At 37.2% G+C, this 26,821-nt stretch overlaps 2 protein-coding genes across 7 annotated transcripts; one reads left to right on the top strand and one right to left on the bottom strand.

Moving 5' to 3' along the window:
- The first annotated feature begins 82 nt into the window (after positions 1-82).
- Positions 83-14,854, top strand: LOC135252690 (xin actin-binding repeat-containing protein 1). 6 transcript variants are annotated; one of them, XM_064331065.1, is made up of 10 exons: positions 252-338; positions 2,441-2,572; positions 2,716-2,767; positions 3,069-3,455; positions 3,734-3,809; positions 6,359-6,504; positions 7,490-7,546; positions 12,469-12,599; positions 12,902-13,122; positions 14,304-14,854. In XM_064331065.1, the coding sequence occupies exons 2-10, from the start codon at positions 2,448-2,450 to the stop codon at positions 14,318-14,320; spliced, it is 1,212 nt and encodes a 403-aa protein (XP_064187135.1). In that variant the 5' UTR covers positions 252-338; positions 2,441-2,447; the 3' UTR covers positions 14,321-14,854. The 6 variants fall into 6 exon arrangements, with proteins under 6 accessions (XP_064187132.1, XP_064187133.1, XP_064187130.1 ...); XM_064331066.1 differs by having other exon boundaries at positions 13,605-14,355; XM_064331062.1 differs by lacking the exons at positions 12,469-12,599; positions 12,902-13,122; positions 14,304-14,854 and adding an exon at positions 7,872-10,957 and having other exon boundaries at positions 83-338; positions 2,438-2,572.
- A 1,336-nt stretch (positions 14,855-16,190) lies between these two features.
- slc22a13b (solute carrier family 22 member 13b) lies at positions 16,191-23,329 on the bottom strand. Its single transcript, XM_064331059.1, has 10 exons — positions 22,682-23,329; positions 21,787-21,890; positions 20,321-20,475; positions 19,726-19,894; positions 19,320-19,440; positions 18,893-18,987; positions 18,519-18,733; positions 17,995-18,103; positions 17,235-17,444; positions 16,191-16,587 (listed from the first exon to the last, which is right to left on the bottom strand). The coding sequence occupies exons 1-10, from the start codon at positions 23,102-23,104 to the stop codon at positions 16,503-16,505; spliced, it is 1,686 nt and encodes a 561-aa protein (XP_064187129.1). The 5' UTR covers positions 23,105-23,329; the 3' UTR covers positions 16,191-16,502.
- Between the last annotated feature and the right edge of the window lie 3,492 nt (positions 23,330-26,821).

Here is a 26,821-nt window from a genome sequence, read left to right as displayed (position 1 = left end):
CCTACCTGGGAATCTAACCTGTGACTTTTAGGTTACAAGACCAGCTCCTTACCCGTTATGCTACACTGCTGCCCTGAATATACCAGTGATTGGTTTAGTCGACAATTTAATACGGGTCAGGCAATCTCTCACTGAGTCTGAGTCCAGCTATAAAAAAGAGACAAATATGTGAAGACCGTAAACTTTTACATATTCTCTAAGCAAGTAGCAATAAACCAAAGGACTTTGCCCACTGACATGGTGTTAAATGTAACGTGAGAGGCTCGAGTGACTTGTGAGACATGCTGTGCGGTGCTGTGATTCATAGAGGAGAATGAAGAGTGCCAGGCTACGCTAAGGTATTCTGTATATTCATGCATGTTACTTGTTTCATCTGGTGTAAGTATTATTCACAACAATGTTGATGCCTTTCCAGAGATATGTTTAAGGGACAAAAAGAAATGTTATGCTTTTCTTCATTCTTGTAAAAATGATCTGTTGAATTGTTTGGTTTCGATTTTGAGCCAAACTATTGATTTCATGACATATATGCAAGAATTACTGCGGATACAAAGTAAAGTTTGTAGCTTTACTTTCTGCTGCAATGCAAATATTAAGATTACTTTTGAGATTTTTTGAGAACCTTTGTATAGCATTGTTTTAATATGACAGCTTGAGAAACAAATTCTACATTCTTACAAAAAATACAACTGATATTGTATGCTTTTTTGGTCATAAAAATCATAGATATTGGCGTGGAATTTACCACAGAAAGTCAGAGAAGCATCAGAAAAAACAGAGAAATGTGAGATGTGCAATTGAATCACATGTCTAGTTAAACATAAACTCTCTACCTCTGTTGCCTGAGAACAATGATTTATAAATATAAAAAAATATATAAAGCAAATATAATTTGTGAAAAATATTGGACATGAAAAGGGAATGTTTTAGTTGTTTTTTCTTTCATGATCTAATGTATTTTTTTTATTTTTATTTTTTATTAAAAAATAAAAACCCTCAGGACAGATGATACAGAATTTATTTTTGTGTCAGGGTGTAAAGAAAGAGCCAGAATTAATTACCTTTATTCTTATATTACCTATCCATCAATAGAAATGTGGTGCTTTAAAATGAATGTGAAAACATGTTTCCTTCATGGATGTTAGAAGTTTCTAAAACAAGCTTTAGAAGCTTGTGTGCCTAGTTTCTTTGTAGAGGCTCTTGCGCACATGGGTCTGTTAGTGTAACTATCCAATGCCAGTGTCCCAATACAAATCTTTAACGCTGACCAAATAAACAAGTTACAAACTGATAAAATAAGGGTGAGTAGAGTGCAAAGAGAATACACAGTAAATCAAACTTCAGTTTGAGTTCAGCAACAGTTTTTTTCAAAAGTGTTAATCACAGAAGTATTCCAGTCATGACAACGATGCTATTATGGTTGTGTCTAGATGGGATATACAGGAGATTTAAAGAACTGGTGTCCTATCTTATCGGTTCGCCATCGGATTAAATTAATGACATTTTGACCTTTTTGTCTAACTAAGGATAAATCATTTGAATAAGAAAGGGAGCCAAATAAAAAATGAAGGAAACTACCTATAAAAACTAGTGACTATTTAACTATTCAACAAGGTATCTAGCTACCTAGCCTACATAACGTTACTAGTTTCTCCATCTTTTATTTGGCTGCCTTTCTGTCCAAATGATTTACCCTTAGTTTTGTTAACAAATGAGGTCAGACTTTCCTCCTGGAAGGAGGAATAAGGAATAATTTAATTCTTCGATTGTGGTGAACCTATCGGCTAGGACACCACTTCCCGAAATGACATGCTACATGAGGGTGCAGTGATGACATGAACAGGAAAATAAAATTAAATTGCCCCCAGCTGGTCAGCCGTGACGCAACCACCCATGTGATATTTTGATGGACTAATTGCAGACAAGGGGAGGGTTGCGAAATTGTAAACTGCTTTTGAACAGTTTGCGCGGGGGGCTCGCACACAACGCAGCGTATGAACTCAAAACACCACGTCTTTTTGTTCCTCTTTTGTTCAAAAACGATCGTTTCAAACAAAAAGTCTGATTTTGTTTTGAGTATACTGGTACCTTTATTCAGGGTTGCACAAGATCAGTCCTGGAGAATCATGGTTTCAAGGGCCAATTTGGACCTTGGAAATTGATTTGTGGACTTTTTAGCTAATCAATGGCTTAAATCACACACTCTCTAGTACTGGCATTGGGCATTTCTTCTCTACTTCAAAAAGACCACACAATAGGCACATTTAGGTAAACTGGGATTGACAGGTCTTGGTTAACTTCATCTGAATGTAGAGAGGAAAAATCAAGGTATTAGACTGCTTGGAAATGCTTAATTGCTGATGTTTCATTACATTTTCTTCATTAGATAAATAGCACTTGGCTAGTTGTTTTTGTTTTGTTTTTTTGACACTGGGAGAAGACTGAACATGGAGGTGAAGAGCAGCTTGAGGAGAGCTCAGTCCCTGAAAAACGTCTCCCCAGGTCATGTCAGGTCATGGACAGAAGCAGGCTTGTGGGACAGGAGGAAGTCTGTCTCTCAACTTGTGGCACAGTAAGTAACATATAGCCTTTCATGCTTGACTTTGCTTTGAATAATAGATTCACACTGCAAGTCAGACTCCTCATAACATCCTCTGTTTTTATGCTGTATTGTCTATTAAAAGAGTTTGATCACACATATCTGTGTTTTTATAGGTATCAAACCTCACTGGACCCAGGAACGACCAGTCAGGCAGAAACACAAAAAGTGTGTGATGATCTGACACCTGTTTTACATGTTGCAGTACTCACCATAGTTCCTATACTTTCCACCTGCTTCATGTTTATTTCGGTTCAGTATCACAGGGTAATTTACTGTACTGAGATAACGCATTATTCATTTAAACTCTGGTAGGGATAGAAATAATTACTGAAACCACTGGCAATACTCCATTTGAATCCCCGTGCAGATACATTAACAGCCAAATTTTTCCTGGAGATGATGTCACTGCCTTTTTAATTTTGATTTGGCTGATTTTATGTTTGAACTCTCCAATTCAACTTTGCAGGATACCACTGATGGAGATTTACCTCAGTTGGAAAATATTTCATCTGCCAGAAATGAGACGCCAACTGTACTGGAAGCACTTTTGAAGAGAAATGTGTTGAGAAAGTTTCAATGGGAACAGTCACCTCACGGTGAAGGTGCAAAGCTCTCCCGTAGTCGATCCATGGAGAATCTCCCGAGACATAGACCTGGGAGCATCAGTGCTTTACGAGCTCTGTTTGAGTCCAAGGCTGTTTTGAAACAAAAAATCAGCAGCGCAAATGTTTCAAACAAGACCATAGTGACCCCAACTGTCAATGGGAATGTAGAGATAGAGATGTTAGCAGAGAACTCAAAAACCCAGAGTCTTCCCACTACTGTGGACAAAGTGGAGGAGGTTGGTCAAAAGGTGAATTTTGGTTTTTGAGCTAAACCTTTCTCTTCAGGAAAAGTTTTGATGCAACCCTTTTCTTTGTATTGCAGCACTCAAGAGAATACAGCCTTCATACACAGTAAAATGTTCTGTGCTAAATATACTTTAATAGATACAAGTGATTGGACTCATATGTACTCTGTTAGAGTTCAATTAACACTGAACATTTTACTCTGTATGAATCATCGACTAATTGGGTACGCTTGATTATTTGAAGGTTTGAGTTTAACTGAAATGCACTTTCTACCCTCCAGGACGTTAATATGGTTCAGTCCAATAGAAGAAGGACAATAAGTGGTATATCTCTTGAAAAGTCAGGAGGCCAAGACGGTCAGTATCAACGTGAAAAAATGCTTGTCCTTTTATCTTCCTGGATCAGTCAACGAAAAATCTACTGAATGCCGGGCTAGATTTTAATTAAATTTGGTTTTAGTCATTTTAATCATGGAAATTAAGCGGGGACTATTAAGCGATCTATGTCATTAACTACGCACAAACGTCCAAAATCATTTATACAAAAGTTATTTATACAAAATATTAAGAAAAATAGTATTTAATTGATATTTTATTTTTCGAAATAAAAGTTAGAAGCTAGAAGCAGGGAATATTCCCTTATATTCTAGTGTTATAGTTTAGTGACTAAACATTACTGTGTGCATGTTCATGTCTAAAAGAGAGTTATAAAGAGTTACATTGACTTGGAGGAGTATATATATGGAGTAAGTGGGCAAAACGCAACTGTAGAGTGCCATTTAATGACAAGATAAGGTTGGTCTCCTGAGTTCAACAAACAGGTAGTGACATCATACTGGGTAGGGGAAGAACGAGCAAGGTCTAGTCTTATGACAAGTTTCAGAACCAGTAATAGACTTAGCCTATGTAGAATAACAGTGCTCAGTGCTCCATAAATAGTTTCCTAACTTATATCTCTTCACTGATGTGGACTAATAAAATCCAGCTGTAATATGAGCCAGTACTACCAAGAAGCACAGTGACACAGAGAAAGCTACAGTCAAAAGCAACCCCCGTTACAGATAAGAGGCTATCCAAAGCATTCAGGAACTCTTTGACACTTCAAAATTGGAAGAGAAATCAAGTAGACATCCTAGTCTGCTGGAACCAGAGACTGCTTAAATTTGTGAGTACATAATATTTCATGTTAGATCAGACACACCTATTCATTTATTTGTGTTTCTGGGCTGTTGTGTGAGCAGATTTACAGTGAATGCCAACGCATAGCCTTAGCATTATGCTTAGTCATAGCATGGTCATGTGTTATAGATATATTGCTATTGAGAAATGTAAGATTATTAAGTTGTTTTCCATAATGTTTCCTTATTTGTAATGGGAAAAAGCTTTGTAAAAATGGTTGTTTCTGTATTAGCCATCCAAAATTATGGAAAGATTCCTGATATTTATGTGGCTAATGATGATAAAAAAAAATATATGCCTTTACATTTTTTTAAATAAGATACTCTTTACTTTTAATCAGCATTTCCTACCTTCAGACAAACCTATTTAAACCATACCATTTCAAAGTGAGAGATGGACCTGTGAAGGGTCACACAGCCAAAGCTGTGAGCTTGCGCCATCTTCTCATCTCAGCTCATGATCTCATAGTGTCAGCCTTCTCAGTTTCGTCATTCAATCCAGAGATAGTTACATTCATTTTAAAATAATTTTTATAAAGATATTAGAATAAATATTATTAGTATGTTGTTATTTTCCTCAATGTTATATTCCATAATAATCTGAAATAATGAAGCTCGTCAGTGTTACACAGGCTAAAAGTCTCTGGCAAGGGAATTTGGAGCAGGCAGCTGAAGTGGCACCAGTTGCCTCATTGCCCTATAAACAGCTGTCACTGAGCAAAACCTCTTCACATAGCATAGCTTCTGAAGGCTCCACCTAATACCAAAGACCTGATGGTGGCAGTAAATAGCTATGGTGGATACTGTAATCAAACCCCGCCACACCAATACATTAATGCTGTCTTGTTAAAAATACTGTTGGTCTGGCGGGTAAATGTATACAGTCGGACTGCTTCACACTGTAACCAGCGTAGTTATAGGCATTCATGCAGCATCTGTTGATCGCGCTACCTCTGTTCTCAAGTGATAGGCACTTTCTTAAAAATGCTTGGCCTTTTATCTTCGCAGAAGATCAGGAATTCCAAATCGGGGAGGGAGAAAACATATGTATAAAAAAACATACAAGACATATAACACACTATTGTGGTATCTATATCCAGGGAGAATTGCTGTTCTTGCCTTTGGCTTGCTTTTGTTGGGGTTTCGGTTGGATTGATGTGTAGTGTATTGTGACTTTTTTTTTTTCCGAAACACCACTAAATAAATAACACTGATTTGATTTGATATCATTTTGCTAATGATGATCTCTTAATCCCAGGTCAAAAGCATTATGTTTTGCAGAAGGTTTTTAACACTGGAAACTAAAAAAGGGACTCACTGCATTTTAGTTTCTATATGTAACAAGGCTATAATAGCCTGGCCTGTTTTGCAGGAATATCACAAGTTATGCTCCTCCATAAAAGGAGATTAAAATTTGCTGATCTATATGCTTTTTTTTTCTTCTTTTTTCAAAGTAAGCTAAAGGAAATCCACAGATAAAAAATTATAGCAGTCAAAATTGAGAAAATAATAAATTAACATCACAGCTATATCCTGGCTGGCAGAGGTGTAGCAAAACAGCTCTGGAAAATGCTACAGGTTGCACAGTTTCCCATAAGGTTCCACTTTCGGCAAAGGTTTATAAGGGGTGAGGCAATACAGACCTGTGGACGCTGGTGCGAAATCAAATGAAATCCTTGCTAAAAATAATTAGCATTAACGCCATCTTTTCTTTCCAATACATTTCAGATGAGAAGAGGAGGTCTCTAGTAGACCACAAAGATTCCAGTTCAGTCTACGGACAAGAAAAACCATCAGCTTCCGTAAAAGCCTTGTCTGCTCTCTATTTGTCGAAATTAGCAGCTGTGGAGTCCAAGGGGCACTCCATAAAACCTGTGAGTTCTTGTGACGATTTGAAATGAAAATGAAACATTTGAACATCTGACAAACCTTTTTGCTAATAGAAAGGTCAGAAACAAGTTCAGTTTCAAACATGTCAATGAAACTTTTGAAACTCAATAATGATCTAAAGTGTATTTATTTTTTAGTCAAAGCACAGTTGAAAAATGTCAATTGTTTTGTGCTTTCATTAAATTGGGAAATTAGCTCTGGACAAATCTCCAATTACTACACATTTGTAGGTGAAACAATCTAGCAGTAAACAGATATGTATCATACTGTAGTCATCAATACTCTATTTTTCATGCAAGTTGTCTTAATTATTGATTCAGTTTGAGTATCTACTCTGTATTGATTCTATGACCGTGTATGAATGGAACCTATTAGTTCTAATAAGTAGCAGGAGTGAACATTCATTTATATGGCACTCAAGGTTCAAGGTTCAAGGTTATCTTTATTGTTCCAATAGGGGAAATTTGTTTTGTAGCCAGGGTTCACATAAAGACAGAATACAAAAGGACAACATCACAACAGCATCAACACAATTAAATCACTAAGCTAGTGAAGGGAAATGGAAACTGTTACCAAGTACAAATGTGCAAGTGTGCAAGTGTGTAAGTGTGCAAATGTGCAGGGGTAGTGCAAGTAATGCAGCCAGAGTGCTATTTGCCATTAAGCATATCAATAGCACTTGGGATGAAGGAGACATGGAGTCTTTTAGTCCTCCAAACAGGTGCCCTGAAATGACGGCCCGAGAGCAAAAGCTCAAACTCCTCCTGGAGTGCATGATCCTGGCATACCAACATAGCATTAGCCTGTTAGACCTGCCTGTTATAAATGACCAAAAGCCTGGCATATGAGTTTCCAACAGGGCAATGCTCATATGAAGGCTTTGGCTGAAATGCATTAACCTTGGTGACAGTAGTGATAAAGATGATATTAGAGCTAAAAATTCAGAATTAATTTTTTTCTTTTCGATAGGATTGTGCAGCCCAAGATCACATGCTTTCTCCTGTCAAGAAAAACACAGCCAGCAAGGTATGGTGAAATAGTAGCTATGCAGTGAAACTACCAAGGTCTCAGTGTTCAGTGAGAAAAAATATTAAAATTATTTGCGCTGTTCAACAACATTGAATGCCTTGACTTGCCTTGACAAAAAATTGGCAGTGGCAATACTAACGATTTTGGAGTGGGTCTTTGCATGAGAGAAGATGGTTTGCTATGATGCATGTCCTGCGATATCTAAACAACTCAGACAAAGGTTAGTATGACTTATCCCTTCTTCCATATGGCCACTAACATTGATATAATATTAATATCACTTGTTAAACTGAGGAAAAACAGGCCTCCTATGTGTTTCCAGGCTAAGATGGCAGACCAAACCCACCAAATGGAGGTTGCAGAGGGATTCAATGAAATTGATGCAGGAAGATACCAAAATCTACCTTCTCAAAACAGTCATCAACAGAATTGTTCACTGAGGAGTGCTGAAAGCCATGTCTTCTTACCTATTTGCCCACCTAAGGAAACCTTCTCAGAATTCTACCAAAAGAGACAGAAAAGTGAGTTGAAAAGGCTTTATAGACACACCCACCCAGAATTGAAGGCCCTGAACAATGTTATAGACAAGGATTTAGAGGAAGCGCCAAATTCAGAACTTGAACACACAACTACAAGCAACAGATATGAGGGGGAGGTTCAGTCCATGCGATGGATGTTTGAAAACTGGACATTGGATAACAGTCATCATAGAGATCCACATACCACTAAAGAGTTCCTAGAAGAGAATATTGCTTCCCAAGAGGGAGATGTTAAGGGCACCTCATCTATGTTTGAGCACCGCAAAGATACTGATCAATTCAAAGTTACTGCAGGTCTGTCCATAAAGGATTGCGTCAGAGAAGGCATTCACAAAGATACATGGATGTCTGAGAAGCATCCAATAGATGCCCTCAAAAGTCCTGGCCAAGATGATGCAGGAATGGAAGCTGAACAGTGGAATGAACTAATCCAGAGTGGGGATGTTTTCAGGGCAGAGCTGTGCTATGTACTCCATGATAGCCCTGGAAACATGTGCAAGCTCAAACCCACGTTTAACAAAGAACTCCTGAGCAGCAATGTCAAAATGCAACACTGGACCCCATCTGCAGACAAAAGTGTGATCTTCCAGGGTAATCCCTTGGAAGAGGACCAAAAAGACAGTATTGGTAGGGACAGACAGGGATGGATGACTGAGGGGCAAACCTTGGATGATGTTTGCCAAGTGGCTAAGGAAGACAAATATCAAGAAACTGCAGATACAGTGAAAGAGGTCAATGTCATGGCCAAAACACAGCTGTTTGAAACCCAGCCTCTTGCTGCATTTAAAGAAGAACTGTCAGATTCAGAGCATACTGAATCTAAGGAGGATATTGTTGGAGCAGATGTGAGATCTATCTTATGGTCATTTGAAACGAAGTCTGTAGAAAATCATAAGGATAGCAATAAATTGAGGGGCTGGGAGAAAGTCAGTGTTTCTGGAGGTGAAAGGGGGCTAGTTATGAAGACAAAGCATGTGCATGAACCCTCCACCATAGATTGTGTCAGACAAGGGAACATGGAGGGAGAAAGTGTTCAAAATGCATGTGGAACAGAAAACAACGATGTTAAATATTGCAAACTCCATTTTGAAACGATTCCACAAAGAAATCTTGCTCACTTAGAGAATGACAATAAAGCCCTCAATAGCATAAGTTGCAATATAAAATATAACAAAGCTTTATTTGAGACCACACCTGTTAAAGACTGTTCAGGAATTTTTCATGAGGTCACAACGGTGGGCAGGGAAAAGAAAACAGTCAATGGAAATGTCCCAAACTACAAATGGATGTTTGAAACCAGAATGCAAGACCAGCTTAAAGAAGGGAAAATAAATTTTGAATTCAACAGAGGTAGGGAAATTGATTGCTTAAATAGTGCATCAAAAGAAGCATCTCACTCAAGAGATAGCCACAGTAAGAGGACTTGCGCTTTCGGTTTGGAAAATAAGGAAATGGTGGGGATCCATAAAACAGAACTAGACGAGATGATAGTGGATGAGCAAAGTTCAGATCTTCAGGCAGCCATGCGGAGCCTCCGCCAAGCCACAGACGAAGCCAGGTTTATTGAACATACGGTACAGGAGAGGCAGCGCGCTTCTGCTCAAAAATGCCTAAATCAGGCCAGTCAGGCTGTTTCTCTTTCAACAGTGGATGATGCTGTTCAGAGGTCAGAACAAGAAACAGACTCCGATGTCGTAAGCGGTAACGTGAAAGCTGCTATAAATGCTCAGCAGGGATCTACAATACTACAGTCCGTTGATGATGAAGAAATTGTGAAAGGTAGTTTTCAAGCAGCTCTTCGGTCTCTGGAGAAGTCTAACATTAATATTTCAAAAGGAGACTTCAAAGCTGCAATGTTATACAGAAATGCGGGAAAATCTTATTCAGCACAAAAAAAGAAACAAGCTTTGCAGACTGTTTGCAAGCAGGCTAATGTGGAATCTTTACCCTCTTCGCATACTCAATTATCCCATTCAGTTCCATTGATGACTGACAAGTTGGCACCAATGAAAAAAGCAGTGGTTGAGGATCATATTACAGACAGAACTACAAATGCCAAACCTCCTTCCTCCATTTTGTCAAATCAATCCCAAAATCCCCTACCATTTAATCCAAGGCCTGTCAAGCAAAAGCCAGCCATTCCTCCTAAGCCTGATCACCTGAAAAAAATTCCTGGTCCTGTGACAAGGAGTCTACCTGTTCATACAAAAAGGTCTGAGCACCTGCAGCAAACTCAGTGATTTCTTCTGAAAACCCAATAAACAATATTTTCCATCCTTGCTTACAGTGTAAAAATTGTATTTTTATGATAAAAATGTTTGTAAGACTTCACAGGATTTCTCTACTGTTTTTCAAAACATTGTCAGTCATTTAGAATAATGGAAATAACTTATCATTTATTGGCCATCTATAACATAGGATGATTTATAGTTAAATAACATGATTTATACAGTTTCTTCCCATCATGAAATTATTTTTGACTGGAAATATTTTTTCATTGATAGAATTAAGCACATGCCACTGAAAATGAATATAGTGGCGGAGAACTGTGTATATATACAGAGCTACATGAAGGATGGGCAAAGTTTAGCAAAAATGAGCTGGGGTATTCAAGCAGCTCTTGACTGAAACGAATGTGTTCCTGTGCATGAGCAGCAATGTAGCACTGCTAATCAAATAAACATCCCCTCTCAACAAGAAACCCATGAGATAGAATCCTCATGGAGATAGCTATGATTAACAGCATGAACACGCAGTAAACAAGGTAGCACTAAAGAAAAATACAATAATAAGCCAGATGACAAGCAGCAACCAATGGTGTCAGTCCACAAAAACTAAATTATGAGAGGCAACGTGAACACAGAAAAAGGAGATATTTGAAAATGTGAAGAAGAGAGACAAACTGAAGATAATCCTTTCCAAAGAAACTGAAGAAATGAAGCAGCAAGATCCTTGGGCACTTTTTCCGGGAATGTGTCAGACTGGACTGTTACGTCTGAAAAGTTTATAAAAAGCTTCAAGGCAAACAGAATCATTATAAGTTCAAGACCACTTTGACATAAAATATACATGTTTTTCTTTAAAAAAAAAACATATTTATCTTCAATGTGTTTGCAGTTGCACATGCAGTATGGAATAAATGACTGCTTTTTTGGAATTTGAATGTTTCTATTGAATGATCTTTTCTAAATTTATATTTTAATGGTAATTCATCTTTAAATGAAAATTTTGCCATTAATGCTATACAATGACTTTGATCTTACCACTTACTACAGTTGCAATTTGCACTTAAATACGATATGTAGGTACGATAACATTTGGACTCAATTCAGAGAATCGCATGACCTCCATGATTGTTATTCATCATTTGATAGGGTCACATAGCAATGTTTTATGAAAATAAAAATCTGCAAAATTGTTTTCATGCTGTATGTGGTTGACAAATGTGAGGTTTGTTGTTTCTGGGGTCTTCAATACTACTATAGATACATGCAACTAAACCCTTTGTTGGTCTTCATTCTGCTGTGAATGTGAAAGTGAACACCTGATAATTTGTTAGAAAGTACTTGTAGGTATTCTTTTACCAATTTGAAAAAGTTAAATAATTGAATTAAAGCATTTATGGGGTAGATATGAAATATGAATACTGTGAAGATACTGAGTCACAGTGTCCTATGAATGACGATAAAATATTTTGTCACTTGGCTGAAGTGAAAACTTTCATATTCAGGTTCTCTGTGATCTGTTTCAACTGTGTAATGTCATGTGTGTAATGGAAAGGAGAACAAAGTGCATAAAAAGTAAAATTTCAGCTAAGATCATTGTTTTAGAAAATGTCAAATAATTCTAGAGGCGAAGAATTCAAGGTCAAGTTAATTCTTGTGATTACTGATTCTGATAACTCAACTCATTAGCACTTTTGAAACAGTTGGCCTGGGTTAGGTATACCATGGGCATTAAAAATGGTTTTGTTTCCCAGTCAAAATTATTGAAACATGTTTCAATAAAAGCTTTTAACTTTACCTTCAAGAGTGCCTTTGATCCTTACCTGCCAGTTGTATTTTTTCATAATTTTGACTGGCAAACCTTTTTGATGCATTGATAATTTCCTCCTTTTTCCATAGAGCACCTTTTTGGCCATTATCTTTGTCTGTGTAGTGCTTCTTCCCTAACCTTTTTTATACCATGGACATTACTCGGATTTAAAAAATACTCTATATTACCTTTATTTCAAGTCAAAACAATATATATGGTTAATGTTTATTTTATAATTGATTAATTGCTTAGTGTAAACTACAAAAAGTGTGAATACATAAAAAATGTTAATTTGATGGTTTTGATTTTGTTTCATATTGCTTTTTAATGATTATATTATCAAAGTTCCAGATACCCACAAAGGAACTGTGTTCTGCGTGTTTGAAACCCGTCTATCCAATGGAAAAAACTGTGGCTGATAAATTCATCTTCCACAACAACTGTTTCTGTTGTAAACACTGTAAAAAGAAGCTGAGGTGAGATATTCAATTTTTATTGTTAATTCCTGATGGAAATTACTTGAATATTTCAATAATGATCACAAAACATTTATGGACAGCAGTTGCAAATGTGACAGCACCTCCTCCTACTGCAAGAAAATATATACAAATACAACTTCAAATTGCAAGGTTATTATGTTGCCAACATCTGTTGTTGAAAGTATTTTGTCATGATGACTTCTTTCGTTTGTGAAAATAGGTATAAAGCATCTATAAAAGGATAAATCAAGAAAGAAAGAAATAAAGATGACAATTTTGCTTGCTTTGCTTGTTTGTAGCATTCTCAATTATGCACCTCTATACGGAGAGTTCTACTGCATGTTCCATTATCAGCAACTGTTCAGAACTAGAGGAAACTATGACGAGGGATTTGGCCATAAACAGCACAAGGACCGCTGGCTTCAGAGAACCAAAGAGAGGATTTCTGACAATGAAAAAGATCACAAAGAACCTCAGCTACTATCTAAGGCTTCCGATATGGACATGGAGTTCTCTGCTGGTGAGTGCAGCCCACTTATAACACCAAAAATCATAAGGGACAGGGACCGTTGTCAAGATTCATGGAAAAAAATCCGATATGGAGAGTGCAATATAAGAATGTAATTCTCAGTGTTACTTTGATCTAAAGGTATACTATGCAGGATTTTTTACTTGAAAATATTATAAAATAACCATGTTAAGGCATATCTATGATGCGCTGGCAAGTTCTGTTGTTATGCACTTTCACCAATTTGTGTACCTTTACCTGTATTTGTGATTCTAAAATGTGTTTGGGATGTTTCTGGGCATGGTGCTCTTTTCTGTGTGTGAAGGGGTAGGTGTGGCTACGGAGCCTGTAGCTTGCAAGTCAGATTTTTACAGTGTTTGTTGCTATAGCTAGCTAGCTGCTGTAATGGCCTAGATACAGCAAAGCAAAAAATACAAGCTGACCAGGCTTGTTCAAGAACTAGTTACTCTAACCTTGGAATTCCTTTTCTTCAGCGGCATGAGCTGAAGTTCACCAAGGGGATAAAAAGCAATGGGGAACTGCCTTGTTTTCTGTTGGGCCTGTAAGTAATGTTAGCTTTAGCTATGCAGCTAGGGTTGCCTAACTTCTGGTTTTTGACCAGAATGTGTGGTTTTAAAATTATTTGTACAGTAATTGATGCAATAAATTTACTGGTAGTTTCTAATGAATTTTTTGTGTCTGTGACTTGGTTGGGTAGCCTGATCAGGGGAAGACATCTTTGATTGTAAACACAAGCTTAAGAAATCCTCCATAGTATGCCTTTAAACAGAATTTATCGATTCAGGACTCTCACATATACTCTACCAGTATAAAACTTACTCTACAAGAGCTGGTTTAACTTTGGTTTAATTTTGCTGCCCAGATTTATGTTGAGCACTTTTTAAAAAGCAAAAATCTATTTGTACTGATATCATATCTACTGAATAAAGTACCAGAATGTATGTTAGTTATTCCATCTACCCAGCTCCTTGTAAACAATTACACATTATTACTATAAGCGAACATAGTTAAAGGAATCATTCCTGACATTAACAAAACCTTTTGTAACCTTCATGAATGCAAAGTACTTTAACTATGCTCCAGAAAACCAGTGGAAACTCACATTTTATTCTTTTTTGATAGTTTTGAATATGTGAGTGTTTTTGTAACAGAAACCTTTTTGTGTACCCCAGAATGTACTTCTCCCTAGGTATTGCTTGCGGAAGACCATTCAGGACATCAAAATCACTTCAGTAATCCATCTGATGTTGTCATGTACCTTACTGTGCTTAGAAATCTAAAAATCCATGCTAAATTGTAGAGAAATTTTAATTTGGTGAACCGCACATACCCTGCCATTGAATTATATCTTAAGTAGAATAGGTAGTATACATTTTATTTTTAATGATTCTTTTATTTTAATCTCATGTTTTTATCCTTTCTTGCTTGAATGGTGTCAAAATATTATTATAAATCTGCCATTTTGACACAGCCTTAAAAAAAAAGTATTACGTACCCATACCCATGAATGTCATTAAATATCTGAAAGGTGTGGGGGTGGGACTGGATAAAACAAAATACTCATTTGATTAATTTTTTTTTTTTATCAAGGCTAGTTTTCCATATATTGGTGCTTGATTTGATTAATGTGAACATATCCTGATGTGATTCAATTTGAAGTATGATCACAATATTTTTTTTTTTACTGAAGAATGTCAATAAATAAAATTGCACAAAGATGATATATTATGCATTTAACTCTCAGTATTATTGTGATGCCCTGATTTATAAAGTAACAAAATTTTGAGAAATTTAAATTACTCTTACCCTAATGACTATTGCTGTTGACATAGCTGTGAAAAACTCCTGTGTAATATAAAACGTGTACTCTGTGCACAAAATGGAAGACAACTTTTTCTAAGCACAAGATAATTGTAAAACATCAATTGAATTAAAGCTGATAAAAAGGGATCAAGCTATATTTACTGAAGATTACGACCACAATAAACTTAAATAATAGCTTACGGATTTAACTAAATGGGGTGATGGTTTTCCGTTCAGCTGTTGTAAATGAGTGGTGACCTGTAAATTTGCAGTTACGTATGACGTAGATCTAGTGAATTTTATGCAATTGCTTGACTGCAACAGCCATCCAAATAATAAAGGTAGGTGTAACATACTGTAAGGTCATGTTTATCATTTGACATGTTTGCCATCTGCCCAAAGCTTGGCATTCCCATGATTTCTCACAAGCATAGAAATATTCTACATTCAAACATTGTGAACATTTTGTGTCTAAAGGTATAAAATTAATAATGCAGGCTTAATATTTGACAATGTCACTGTAAACTGTCATATTAAAATTCAATTTGTGCAATCCGAGGGGGACTAAATATCATATAATAGAAAGCAAATGCATTCTTATTTCTGTTTATTCATCTGTAGGTAGTAAAGCAGTGAAAATGTTACATGTTCACAATTTTAATATCAATACAATTGTTATGTGAGATTTTAATTGTCACACAAAGATTGGGAAAAGATTGGGATGTTCTTTACATTTTACTTCAACATAGGGTTCTACACATTTACAACGTTAAACCTACAAAATAGCACAAGAAATAAATGTAGGCATAAAAAGCTACATTTGCATGCTACCATCACCCTGTTGCCACTGAATGGGCTTGATTAGTACTTGGATGGGAGACCACCAAAGAGTAGAAAGAGTAGGGGGGCAGAAAATAATTGCCATGTAGTGCCCAGGCAGGTGCTACACTTTGGTGGTAGTTGAGGAGCGTTTCCCCAGTCCCCTTTTTGAGAAAAGCTATATAAAGACAAGGCATTATTATTATCCACCCATCCATCCATTATCTATACCCGCTTATCCTGGTTAGGGTTGCGGGGGGGGGCAATTTAGTGTCTGTAATCAGCCTATCTGCATGTCTTTGGACTGTGGGAGGAAACCGGAGGACCCGGAGGAAACCCACGTGGACACAGGGAGAACATGCAAATTCCACATAGAAAGGCCCCAAGCCGAGATTCAAAGCCACAACCTTCTTGCTGTGAGGCGACAGTGCTATTATTATTATGCAGATGGTTCTTATTATTAAATATCAAGACAATCACTGTTGATTGCATACAATCAATGGAACATTTGGCTGGCTGGCACAAAATAAGGATTGAATCATAATAATTTAAATATAATTGGGCATTAAAGCAAAATTACTTTTTTTAAATCAAATGATTCATTATTTTACTAATTGTATGTATATATCTCTTTAGTGACTATACATTGTTGTTTGTCACATTCAGTTCACATATGGTGCATTCATTTATACACTAAAAGGTAATGTAATTCATAACATTAAAATTACACTTACAGGGAATATAGAACATTACACCTGAATGTTCTTCTCTTGGTTTAAACAATCTTCCTCACTGTTGGAGTTTCCAGTTTCAATGCTTTTGTTTTCAGAGAGCCTGAAAATAAATATAGAACATGTAAATGTAATAATTTATATACTTTAGATTTTAACATTTTCAGCATGATATGTGATTTAAACACTACAAGTGTTCAGTTGTAGTCATATGGTACTTCTCACGCAGTTTCATTAGCAACCACACAAGAGCAACATTCATAATTAACTTTCAAAAACTGTCCATCTACCTGTGTGATTCCAGTCCTCTAACGAGTACCACTTTATAAACAGTGCTATATCATAAATACTGGCATGGTCAGGGGGTGTTCTTAGACATGACACAGAGCAGAGTGCTGGCAGTCCCCTATTATCGGCAATATTGATGATACAAAATTCAGGGTTCTCATTCCATATCGCTTTTATAAAATGGATCCATCCACAAAATCCTTATAGATCTCCACAGAACAGTACAATACCATTATAAATAGAAATGGCAACAATCTTTACATATCCAGGATGTTTATATTGGTGGGAGGCACAAAGACATTCAAATGATATGCCAACATGACAGTTAGCCATGGTATATCTTGAAGATCGGAAGAGGGTGACCAATCAGCATTGTGAACTGTAACTCAGGTTATACTGTAAAATCACTATGCCTCTTCTTCTCCATGGGATTAAAAAAAATCTTCTTAGGGGTAAACTCACTTGATAGTTTCCTCAAGGGGAATTGTGTGATCTGCAATTTCTGTGTTTAGCGTCTCAGGCAACAGAAAACATATTCCTCCACCAACCAGTGGGAACACTCCATAAATGACATTGGGAATGGCTTTGTGGTAGACCTCAAGGAGTCGGACCAAAGGAGCCAAGATGCCTGCTACACGAGCAGATGCAGAGTTCAAGCCAACACCATTTTGCCTGGAGAGAAAGTATATATACAGATATCAAGCAGAGTATCTCAAACACATACACTGAAAAACATGGCCAACCACTCAGGATGAAAGTCTGTTTAAGCTGACAGTGTCTACATTTAGTCTATTTATGTTACCCATGGCAATAACAATCAAAGTAGCTAAAATGGTGATTGTTGTTTTTAACAGTGGTATCCGGTTTATGGTGTTTGTATCAAGATCAAGTCTTAAAGCACATTTTTGATGAGATAACCTCCTGTACTAGTTGTAAATTATTTGTTTTGAAACCTGTTCAGGGTGTATTCCTTCCTCTCGCCACTTCAAGGCTGGGATAGGCATCCCTGACCGGAAATAATCAGTATAGAAAATGGACAGACGGATGGATGGAAGACATCTCTGGAATTCCCAGGACTATCAATTTTGAGGACAATCCCCTTCATAAATACACTTACGCAATGCAAATACAACCTATGCAATGCAAGATGTACTTTCCTAAATCTAGCTTGGAGGAAGACATTTTGCCAAGTACCAGTTTATGAAAGACACTCAGAACTAACCTAACAGCTGTTGGATACAGTTCTGCAGAATAGACATATACGATGGAAAAGGATGCAGAAAGAGCAAACTTCCCAAGAACGGCTATGACAGTCACCACCACCGGTTGGTCTGCAAAACAAAGGACTTACTGGCACAAAGCTCACCACTATGTCAAAAAACACCCAACAGAACTTGATATGCATGTATGACAAGTAAAATCTCTCCAACTTTAAAGAAGAATATTTCAGCAATATATAAAACAAGCCATTAGATTCAACTAATGTAATCAACAATGATTGAGAAGTTTATTCTTTGGCTGAGAAAAAACAATTTAAGTGGTTAATTTAGGGAACCTGGAAAGTACAGTGAACCATATTTAAGATGGTCATAGACTCCTCACGAAATAATATAGCAAAGCGCATACATGAGGATCATAGAAATTTTACATGAAAATGTTCAATAGCTGAGTAGCTTTACAGTATTCCCAGTTTTAAGCCATGACAATTCCAGAACTCCATGGATCTCAATGAGGAACACACGTTACCTTCTGGAATAGCTGAAATGCTGAGACAAGCTACTCCCCCAAACAGCAAGAAAATGCTCTGGCATTTCCTTCTTCCAAAGCGTTCGATTAAGGGGATAGACCCCAGGCGGGCGAAAAGTTCAACAAAGCCAAAAACAAGCTGTGTGAGATAAATATCAAGGCCAAAGTTCCCCACGTTTAGGCTCAATCCATAGTATACCAGGCAAATCACAAACCTGCAGAGAAAAAGGACACATGAAAGACTAAGACACAATATTTTGATCATTCTTAAACTTCAATGTACATAATAATAATAATAATAATAATCCCATATACTATTTAAAACATCTTAAAGGATGGAAGGGAGACATTAAAAACTCAACTTTCAGACTTACCAAATATAGTTCATAACAAGAACACGTTTTCTCAAGTAGGCTATTCGGAAAAGATCCAGCATGCTACCTGTTCTTCTTGCCTTCTCGGTCTCAATCTTTTGAGAAAATTTCAAAATGACTTATTGATACTCTAATTAACACTCAATAACTTTGTGACAGTTTCCTAGCATTATTCATTACTTGCATAGTTATAAATATAAAATAAAATGCATTCTTAACTAAATTAAAGCTGCATAATAAGCTGTAAAAAGCATGACTATATCAATGATTAACAGAAAACCTGGAGGACAATACAGTCATTTTTCATCCAAACTGATGATTTAACATTCTGAACAGATAGCTGCCAGCCTATTAGCAAAACTTAAACATGACAAGATATTTGTTCAACTTAGCCAAAGCAGACCCTGGGGGATGTTGAGACGGGTACCTTGTTGAGGAGTTTCTCAGGCACGGTCCTCTTATTGACTTTTGCTGCCTTCTGGATCAGCGCTCGGGCTTTCTCCTGCTTCCCCTGGGTCAGAAGCCACCGTGCCGATTCCGGGAGAATCCTGCCCGACACACTCCCAAGTCAGTCACCCAGGTGAGGATGCAGAGGCAAGTGATGGTCACAAACAGAAACGCATGAATTCCAAGACCAAGAGCAGGACCAAATTCAGTTTCTCTGCTTCAGAAGGATGCATAAAATGTGTGCAAAACTATAAAGGAAACAGGAAACTATAGTAAAACAATAATGCAATGATAAAAATGTCCCTGTTTCCCCATCTAAGCACACATATCATGTGTTTTATTTAGATTGTTAAAACGCTGTGGGGACAGGTGATGTTCCGCCTCACCAGTAGTAGACGCCAAACGCCAGAACAGGCACGGACAGCACAAACTGCAGTGTTCGCCAGTCTCGTACTCCATACGCTATTCCTGACAGGAGCATCTGGCCCACAGCGAAGGAGCTGTGGGCGACAATAGCACAGAAGGAGCGCTGGGAGGTTCCACACCACTCAGTACCTAGAAAATACAGTGTTAAGGGAAGTTACAGATCATTCACTTTACATGATAAATAAGTCCAAAAAAATGTGTTCTCCCCCTTTTCGAATTCCTCTATTATGGCAGATTTGTCACACTGACTGGTTTCATATCTTTAGACTTTTCAAGGCACTGTATGTCATATCTTGATAATCTTGAATTATTTTACCATTAAAATATACTGTATGTGATATCACATACTGCATTTGATGTTAGAAACCACTACTACAATTTTGAGAGTATCCTGTGGTTCTATTTATTTGTCCAAAATACAACAAATAAACAAAATGATTATTGATTATTATAATTTTACAAATATAAAATCTCAGTTATCTAAACTATTCCATACAATGGTTGGAATTTAACAGTTCTGCAGTAATTTAGGAAGTAAGTACTGCAATAACTTACCTAGAACAAAGGTGTTTATAGTAACCCCAGATATTGTCATGCCAACCACAAATCTGAGGCAAATGTAAACGTAGATGTTGGGCGAAAAAGCTGCCCCCACCCCAAACAACAGCTGTAAGAGGAGGGAGAATAGGAGCACAGTTCTGCGGCCATACCTGTGGGCAAGAAAATCCAGCACGCTGTCACTGTCCCCTTATGTGTCTATCATTTTTATCACAAAAATGTGAGATTAATGTAACTCAGCTGTCTAAATCTGGCCACTTACGTATCTGCCTGTTTAACTGGCTAACTGACAGTGATTTTGAAATTGTGAAAAGTATATACATTTAAGCGATTATTATAATCATTACTTTTGTTGCTAAGAAATCAGCACAGATGTACTGTAAGAGTGCTGTTACACCAAAGCACCCACAGTTGGAAAATCCTGACCATACGAGTACTGATTGTGAGTCCCACAGATCAACGCAAAGCTGCACATAACATTTCATAGGGAAGGTGGGTCACAGATGGGTACACCGTGCCATGTAATTACAGCCTTGTTTGATTGGCCGTCTAAGCTCTGATTACACCGTTGGCACAATATCTGCAACCTGACACAATGCATGGACAGCTGAGCTGGTGGACTCCAACCAAGAGTCAAAGAATCAGTTAATTACAGTAATCATCTCAGTTAATAATTAATTTGCCACTGAATCAGACAAGAACTATGAAAAGAACTGAAATTTTTGTTATTCAACACATAATGTGTCGAACTGGGTGTAGTGTATTAAACACTTTTGTTGTTCAATAAAAAGAGTGCAGTTATGTGACATGCTATGTGCAATTATTTGCCCATGCTTTCTTTTTTCTTTTTCTTTTTTGCATAGATAATGCTAAAACATATTTACCACATATTTTGTCAAAAGTGAACATAATTTTCAGAGATTTACACAATAAGAATAGTTGCACTGACCACTGATTACATTTGAAACGGATACTCATTGCTCGCTTTCCTTTATACTTTTTGGCAGCTGTTTCACCTTTGCTTGTTATCTGTCTCAGGGTGTAGTTTTCATGTTTTTATGCCCGTACTGCTCTATTTCTGCTCTATCTTTGTCCTGTAGTGCATCCATCTTTCAATCCCTTCATACTTATCCATAATGATGTCAAGTTATTAATGAACACCTCATACAGTAATTTACAAACTTTACTGAACTAGGAGTGTCTTAAGAGAAACCTGTTATAACTTGAGAAATTCCAATTGGCAGCACAGACAGTCACATGATTGATAATTTTTCCAGGCCTTAAAAACACAATCAAAAATGATATCATAGCAATCAAACAGAAACTTAATTAAAGCAAGACAAAGGGTCAATATTAACAAAATAATGAAAATTGTATTTTCAGCTATGGGTATAACCTGCTGAACCTTTCATCAGAGTTAATTATTAATTAATTATACAATGCAATGACATTATAAATCGCACTTGTCTGCCATTGGTCCAAACACCAGGGCACCAAACAGGAAGCCAGCCATGAAGATCGACTGAGAGATTTCATTGAGAGCGCTGTTTTCACACACCAAGCCAAACTGTGGAGAAGTGAGGACATATCAAGCATGCTTTCTAGTATCTATCAACCATGGCATGCATGTGTGCATGGCCAACAGGTGTAATGATGAGTCCAGTATTTACCATTAAAATCTTTGAGGTATCGAATGTGTACCATAGGTGGCTATTACATACCCATACATCAACAAACTTAAACAGTCATAATATGCATTCCATTTGTTAAATATACACTTGTGGTGCAAGAACACAATTTTCTGCAGACATTCTCCATACACTATGTAACTTCGGAACCTTTAAAGATATCAACTACATCCGACTCATTCATCCTTATTAGGACTTTTTGAATTAGAGGGGTAAAGGTTCAGGATCATTTAAAATAGTAATCACATCCTGGCTTCTTCTACAGTATTAACCCTTAACTAGTAACTCAATTCAGTAGTGGAGCTTCTTTCACATCAATTTTTGTTTACTTGTCTAATTAGAGATATATACAAAAGTCAACACATTAAATAAATAAATAATAAAGTAAATAAAAAATAAAGCTACATTCTGATATAAAAAGAACTTCATCCGCACGGTTGAGGAGCCAGTTTTATAACACAAAAGTGGAAAGCATAGGTATACGATTCAGGAAATAGAAAATGGGTTCTGGTTGTAAATAAACCAATGGGACTGGGTCTCTCTGGTTCATGATTACGTACATATGTATGATGTTTTCAGGGTTTTTCTCTAATTTTAACTTGTCCTTTTCTAAGAATAAACATAACCCATGCATCCAGAAAAAAAGCCCACTAGAGTTCAGCCCCTGTACCTCAGTGACCAGTGTGGTTAGGCCTGAGGACGTGTCATACAGCCATCCATCTGTACACTCGGAGGTACTGTTGATCCCGTGGGCTTCGATGGACTCCAGATCCCAGTCCACCTGGCTGAACATCGAGCAGCTTTCATAGGCTCCGTCCGGGTCCTTCGGGAGTGTCAGGTTCCGTTGTTCCTCACGAGTCAGGTTCGGTCCGATGCTCAGGATCCATTTTGTGTTGCAGTGATGTGGCAGATTCAGGCCTGTGAACACCTGGGCAAACACGTGGAAGGCTTCAACGATGGTAGGGATGCATACTGCTGCCAGCAATCGCTTCTGGAAAGCACCAAACTCCCCGATGGTAGACAGAATCTGTCCAAAGTCGCTCATTCTGCACAGGTATATGGCACAACTAAAAGGCCTCTCTTGACTATCCATGCAATGCTATATATCTGTAAGGCAAATTTTTTTTGAACTGCCAGTGTTCTCATTCATTCAAATCTCCACCCCCTGTCAAACCCTCCACAACATATCATGTAGCTGAGGATGCGCCCCAGTGCATGTTCCCACACACTTCAGAACAAAAGTAAATCAGCAGGCCATCTGCTCACAGGAATGAACATGCAAATATAACCTTCAGACTTAGCACCAATGAGGTATGCACAGTATGCAAGATAGTACTTGTAGTCAGCAGTAGCCAACTATATATATATATATATATATAGTGAGTGCCAAAATTTTAGATTTTGATTTTCAAACAATCAATATGTGGTTGAAGTGCACATTCTCAGCTTTATTCGGTTTCATCATGTAGAAATTACAGCACTTTATAAATAGCGCCCTCATTTCAGGGCCTCATGTTTGGAACAAATGGCTTCACAGGTGTTTCTGATTAGTCAAGTGTGTTCCATTGCAGGTATAATAGAGCTTTCAGTATCTAGTTTTGTTTCTAGCTTTTTGAGTCTGTTATTGGCATTTGTAAACATGACGACCAGAGTTGTGTCAATGAATGTCAAGGAAGCCATTATGAGGCTGACAAATAAGAAAGGACAGTCAGAAACCTAGGCCAAACCTTAGGCTAACCAACACCAACTGTTTAGAATATCATTAAGAAGAAGGAGAGCACTGGTGAGCTCAGAAATCACAAAGAGCCTGGCAGGCCAAGGAAGCCCTATATATATGTGTGTGTGTGTGTGTGTTTATTACCGTGTCCAAACCAAAAAAGGTTTTTTCCCTTCATATTTCCAGTTTCTCATGCTGTCTGCTCCTCAGACTCTTGTCTCAGAGTGCCCTGGGGCAAATGTCATAGTGTGTGGGAAGGCTGTGCCAGATCAGTCATTTAGGATTAATATTCAGGCCTTCAGCTGGGTTTGTGCTCAATGCGATATTTACATAAATGATCATTACTCAGGTGGAAATTCAAATCATAGCATTAGTTCTTCATTTACATGTTTTTACTTTTCCACTTGGGACGTGCTTACTTGGTTACAAACTATAGCACCATTCTGTTAGTATCTTTTGCTGAGTCGTATCCACACTGAAAATGCTGATTGCCTTTATACACAACTGACAATTAATAAGACATCAGAACACATTTCAGCCAGTAAGAGAGGAGTCCTTTATAAGAAGAGAAGTGGACGCTTGAAAAAAAGAAACAATGCAAATACTTCTGTCGTCCTGGAAGAAAAGGTGTTGTCCTATGCTATGCCAGTTGTAAAAAATCTAATTTTAAACAATGATTGTGAATATATAAATCATTTTTCTAACAATTGTGGCACTAATTGATAACTCAAAAGCTTTAACAAGCTGCTGGAAGGCCCTCATAATTCAGTCATTCTGGAATTAGTATTTTAATCTAAGTTAATGATATTTGCCATAATGTTAAGACAATGATAAAAAAAATATGTGCTGTACCATGTTTTCTGACCTCCTTAAATGAGTTACTTTTATCATTTTGGCCCTATTGTGTTCATACATCTACTTACCCATATAACAATAAGAACAGAAGAGTGAGTAAATAGTAGACAGTAGCAGTAGACAGCAGTAGCAGATGGAGTAGACAGCTGATAAGTCCATTCTTTATTGATTAAAAATAATTAAGGTAACATGCATTGAAGTCCAAAATCAACAAAGAAGAAAACAAAGGAAATGATCCAAATAAAAATTAAAATAAAACAAATAAAAAATGTAATATCTTACAGCTCTGTGTTATATTCTACAATACACAAAGTCATGTGTAAAGATGTTCGGTTCCATTGCCGCTGTACTGTTAATTACATACGATACATTACAGTTAAGCAAATTAACAAAATAGGAGAAAATATTTTAAAGCGTAACACAATGCAATGAAAGGAATTCAATGCAGCTGGATGCAGGGTTCATTCCAGAATGCAGCATGTTCGGCCAAAGATTCACAAAGCTGTAGCTACCAAACCAGCCGGTCGTGAAAAGGAGCATGACACTAAATACTTTAGGGTTCGCTGAATACCTGACCTGTTATTTCTTGAACCATTCTAAGACTTGTGTGGCTTCTTTGAACAGTTCCGGTCAGTATACAAGACAAGAAAGTACTTCTTTTGAAAAATGAATCTGGTGGAAGCGATCGCCCAGGTGTACTCATACTGACTGACTGCATTACTGCTGGTCACTGCTCTCAATCTGTGATGAAAAGTTAATTTAAAAAAGAGTGGAGAAATAACAGGAATTCACACTTATACAAGAGACGGGCAGTTAAGTAAACTCATGTCTATGAGACCCTGAATAGCCACTTTGGAAAGTGATATAGGAGTGTCGTTCAAATGTGTAACTGTTTTCATTATTATTTTGAGAAGGTTCACTTTAGGGTGTTTTTTTATTTTCTGTTACTTTAATTCAGACATATTTTGAGGTGAATACCAATATACTAGCCATTGTAAAGCTGACAGGTTGTCCATCTGTAAGAACCTAAGTAATACTTTATCGCACACACAATTGTCAGGGCCAATCAAAAACATGCACTAAGACCCGATATATATATATATATATATACATATATATATATATATATAAATTCCCTGAGGTAGTAGGCCCCTAAATTAATTTGGCCTTCTTTGAGGGATTGTTTACTTCCTGGAGTTATATATATATAGGAATATATATCTCCAGGAAGTAAACAATACCTCAAAGAAGGCCAAATTAATTTAGGGGGCCTACTACCTCATGGAATTCAAGTAAGAGTTGAAGCACTAGATATGTTGGATACAGACAAAGATAAAGACGGATGCTTGGTGTTATAAAAACATTGCTGTTTCTAAATTGAACCCTGCAGCAATGACATCTGACAAGAAAAAAAAAAAACAAAAGCACATTTCGTCCTTTTCCTGTCTCCACATCACATTTCTTTCCTCTCCTTAAGATATAAAGGCCAAGTGGGGAAACACCCAGTATAAAACTAATCGACGACAAATTTAATTATATACACACTAAAGTCATTAATCAAGTACTTTGCCGTTGTCGTCCTAATATGCACTTCTCTGTTCGAGAAACTGATACGAAATCAAATTCACAGCTAATACCTACACATACGGACATACTGTGTGACAGGTCTCGTGGCTTCAGTTACAATGCTGTTAAACGTTCAATGTAGCCTAAACAATATCACCGTAGAAAATAACAGTTTATCGAGTAGGAGAACAAAATAATTATAAACTGACAGAGTTCAAGTGGGAGTTGCATAAACGAAGGCATACTATTCTTCAGTAAGATGTGTTTAGTTTATTTAATGCACATGTAGTCTTGACTCATCTGCCCATGGCGACAAATTCCTAAATATGTGCATCCTTTTGCATTGACAAAGATTACGCTGTACAGCGGTCTTGATAAAGGAAATGGTGTGTGAAGCAATGCACTCTGATTGGATGAATTTCAGGCCAGAAGCGGCTGAGTGCAACACACTGTTTTCCAGGGAGTACTCTATGTGCTGATATGAATGGTGAATGAGATAACAGTGAATTCATGATAATCGGCGTTGTGTTGTGGCCAAAGTCTGGACCGGTACACAGGGGGTGTGATGGATATATTCCACTATGCAGTGATACCTTGAAGGAATGGGCTACATGGCACCTTGGCTACAGTTTCCCAGTAACAGCTTGGCACATAGGTATCCCCAGCACAGCC

Source organism: Anguilla rostrata, chromosome 4 (assembly GCF_018555375.3).
Source record: "Anguilla rostrata isolate EN2019 chromosome 4, ASM1855537v3, whole genome shotgun sequence".
Classification (NCBI taxonomy): domain Eukaryota; kingdom Metazoa; phylum Chordata; class Actinopteri; order Anguilliformes; family Anguillidae; genus Anguilla; species Anguilla rostrata.
The sequence above is the reverse complement of the archived record's forward strand: the minus strand, read 5'-3'. Positions and strand labels throughout refer to the sequence as shown.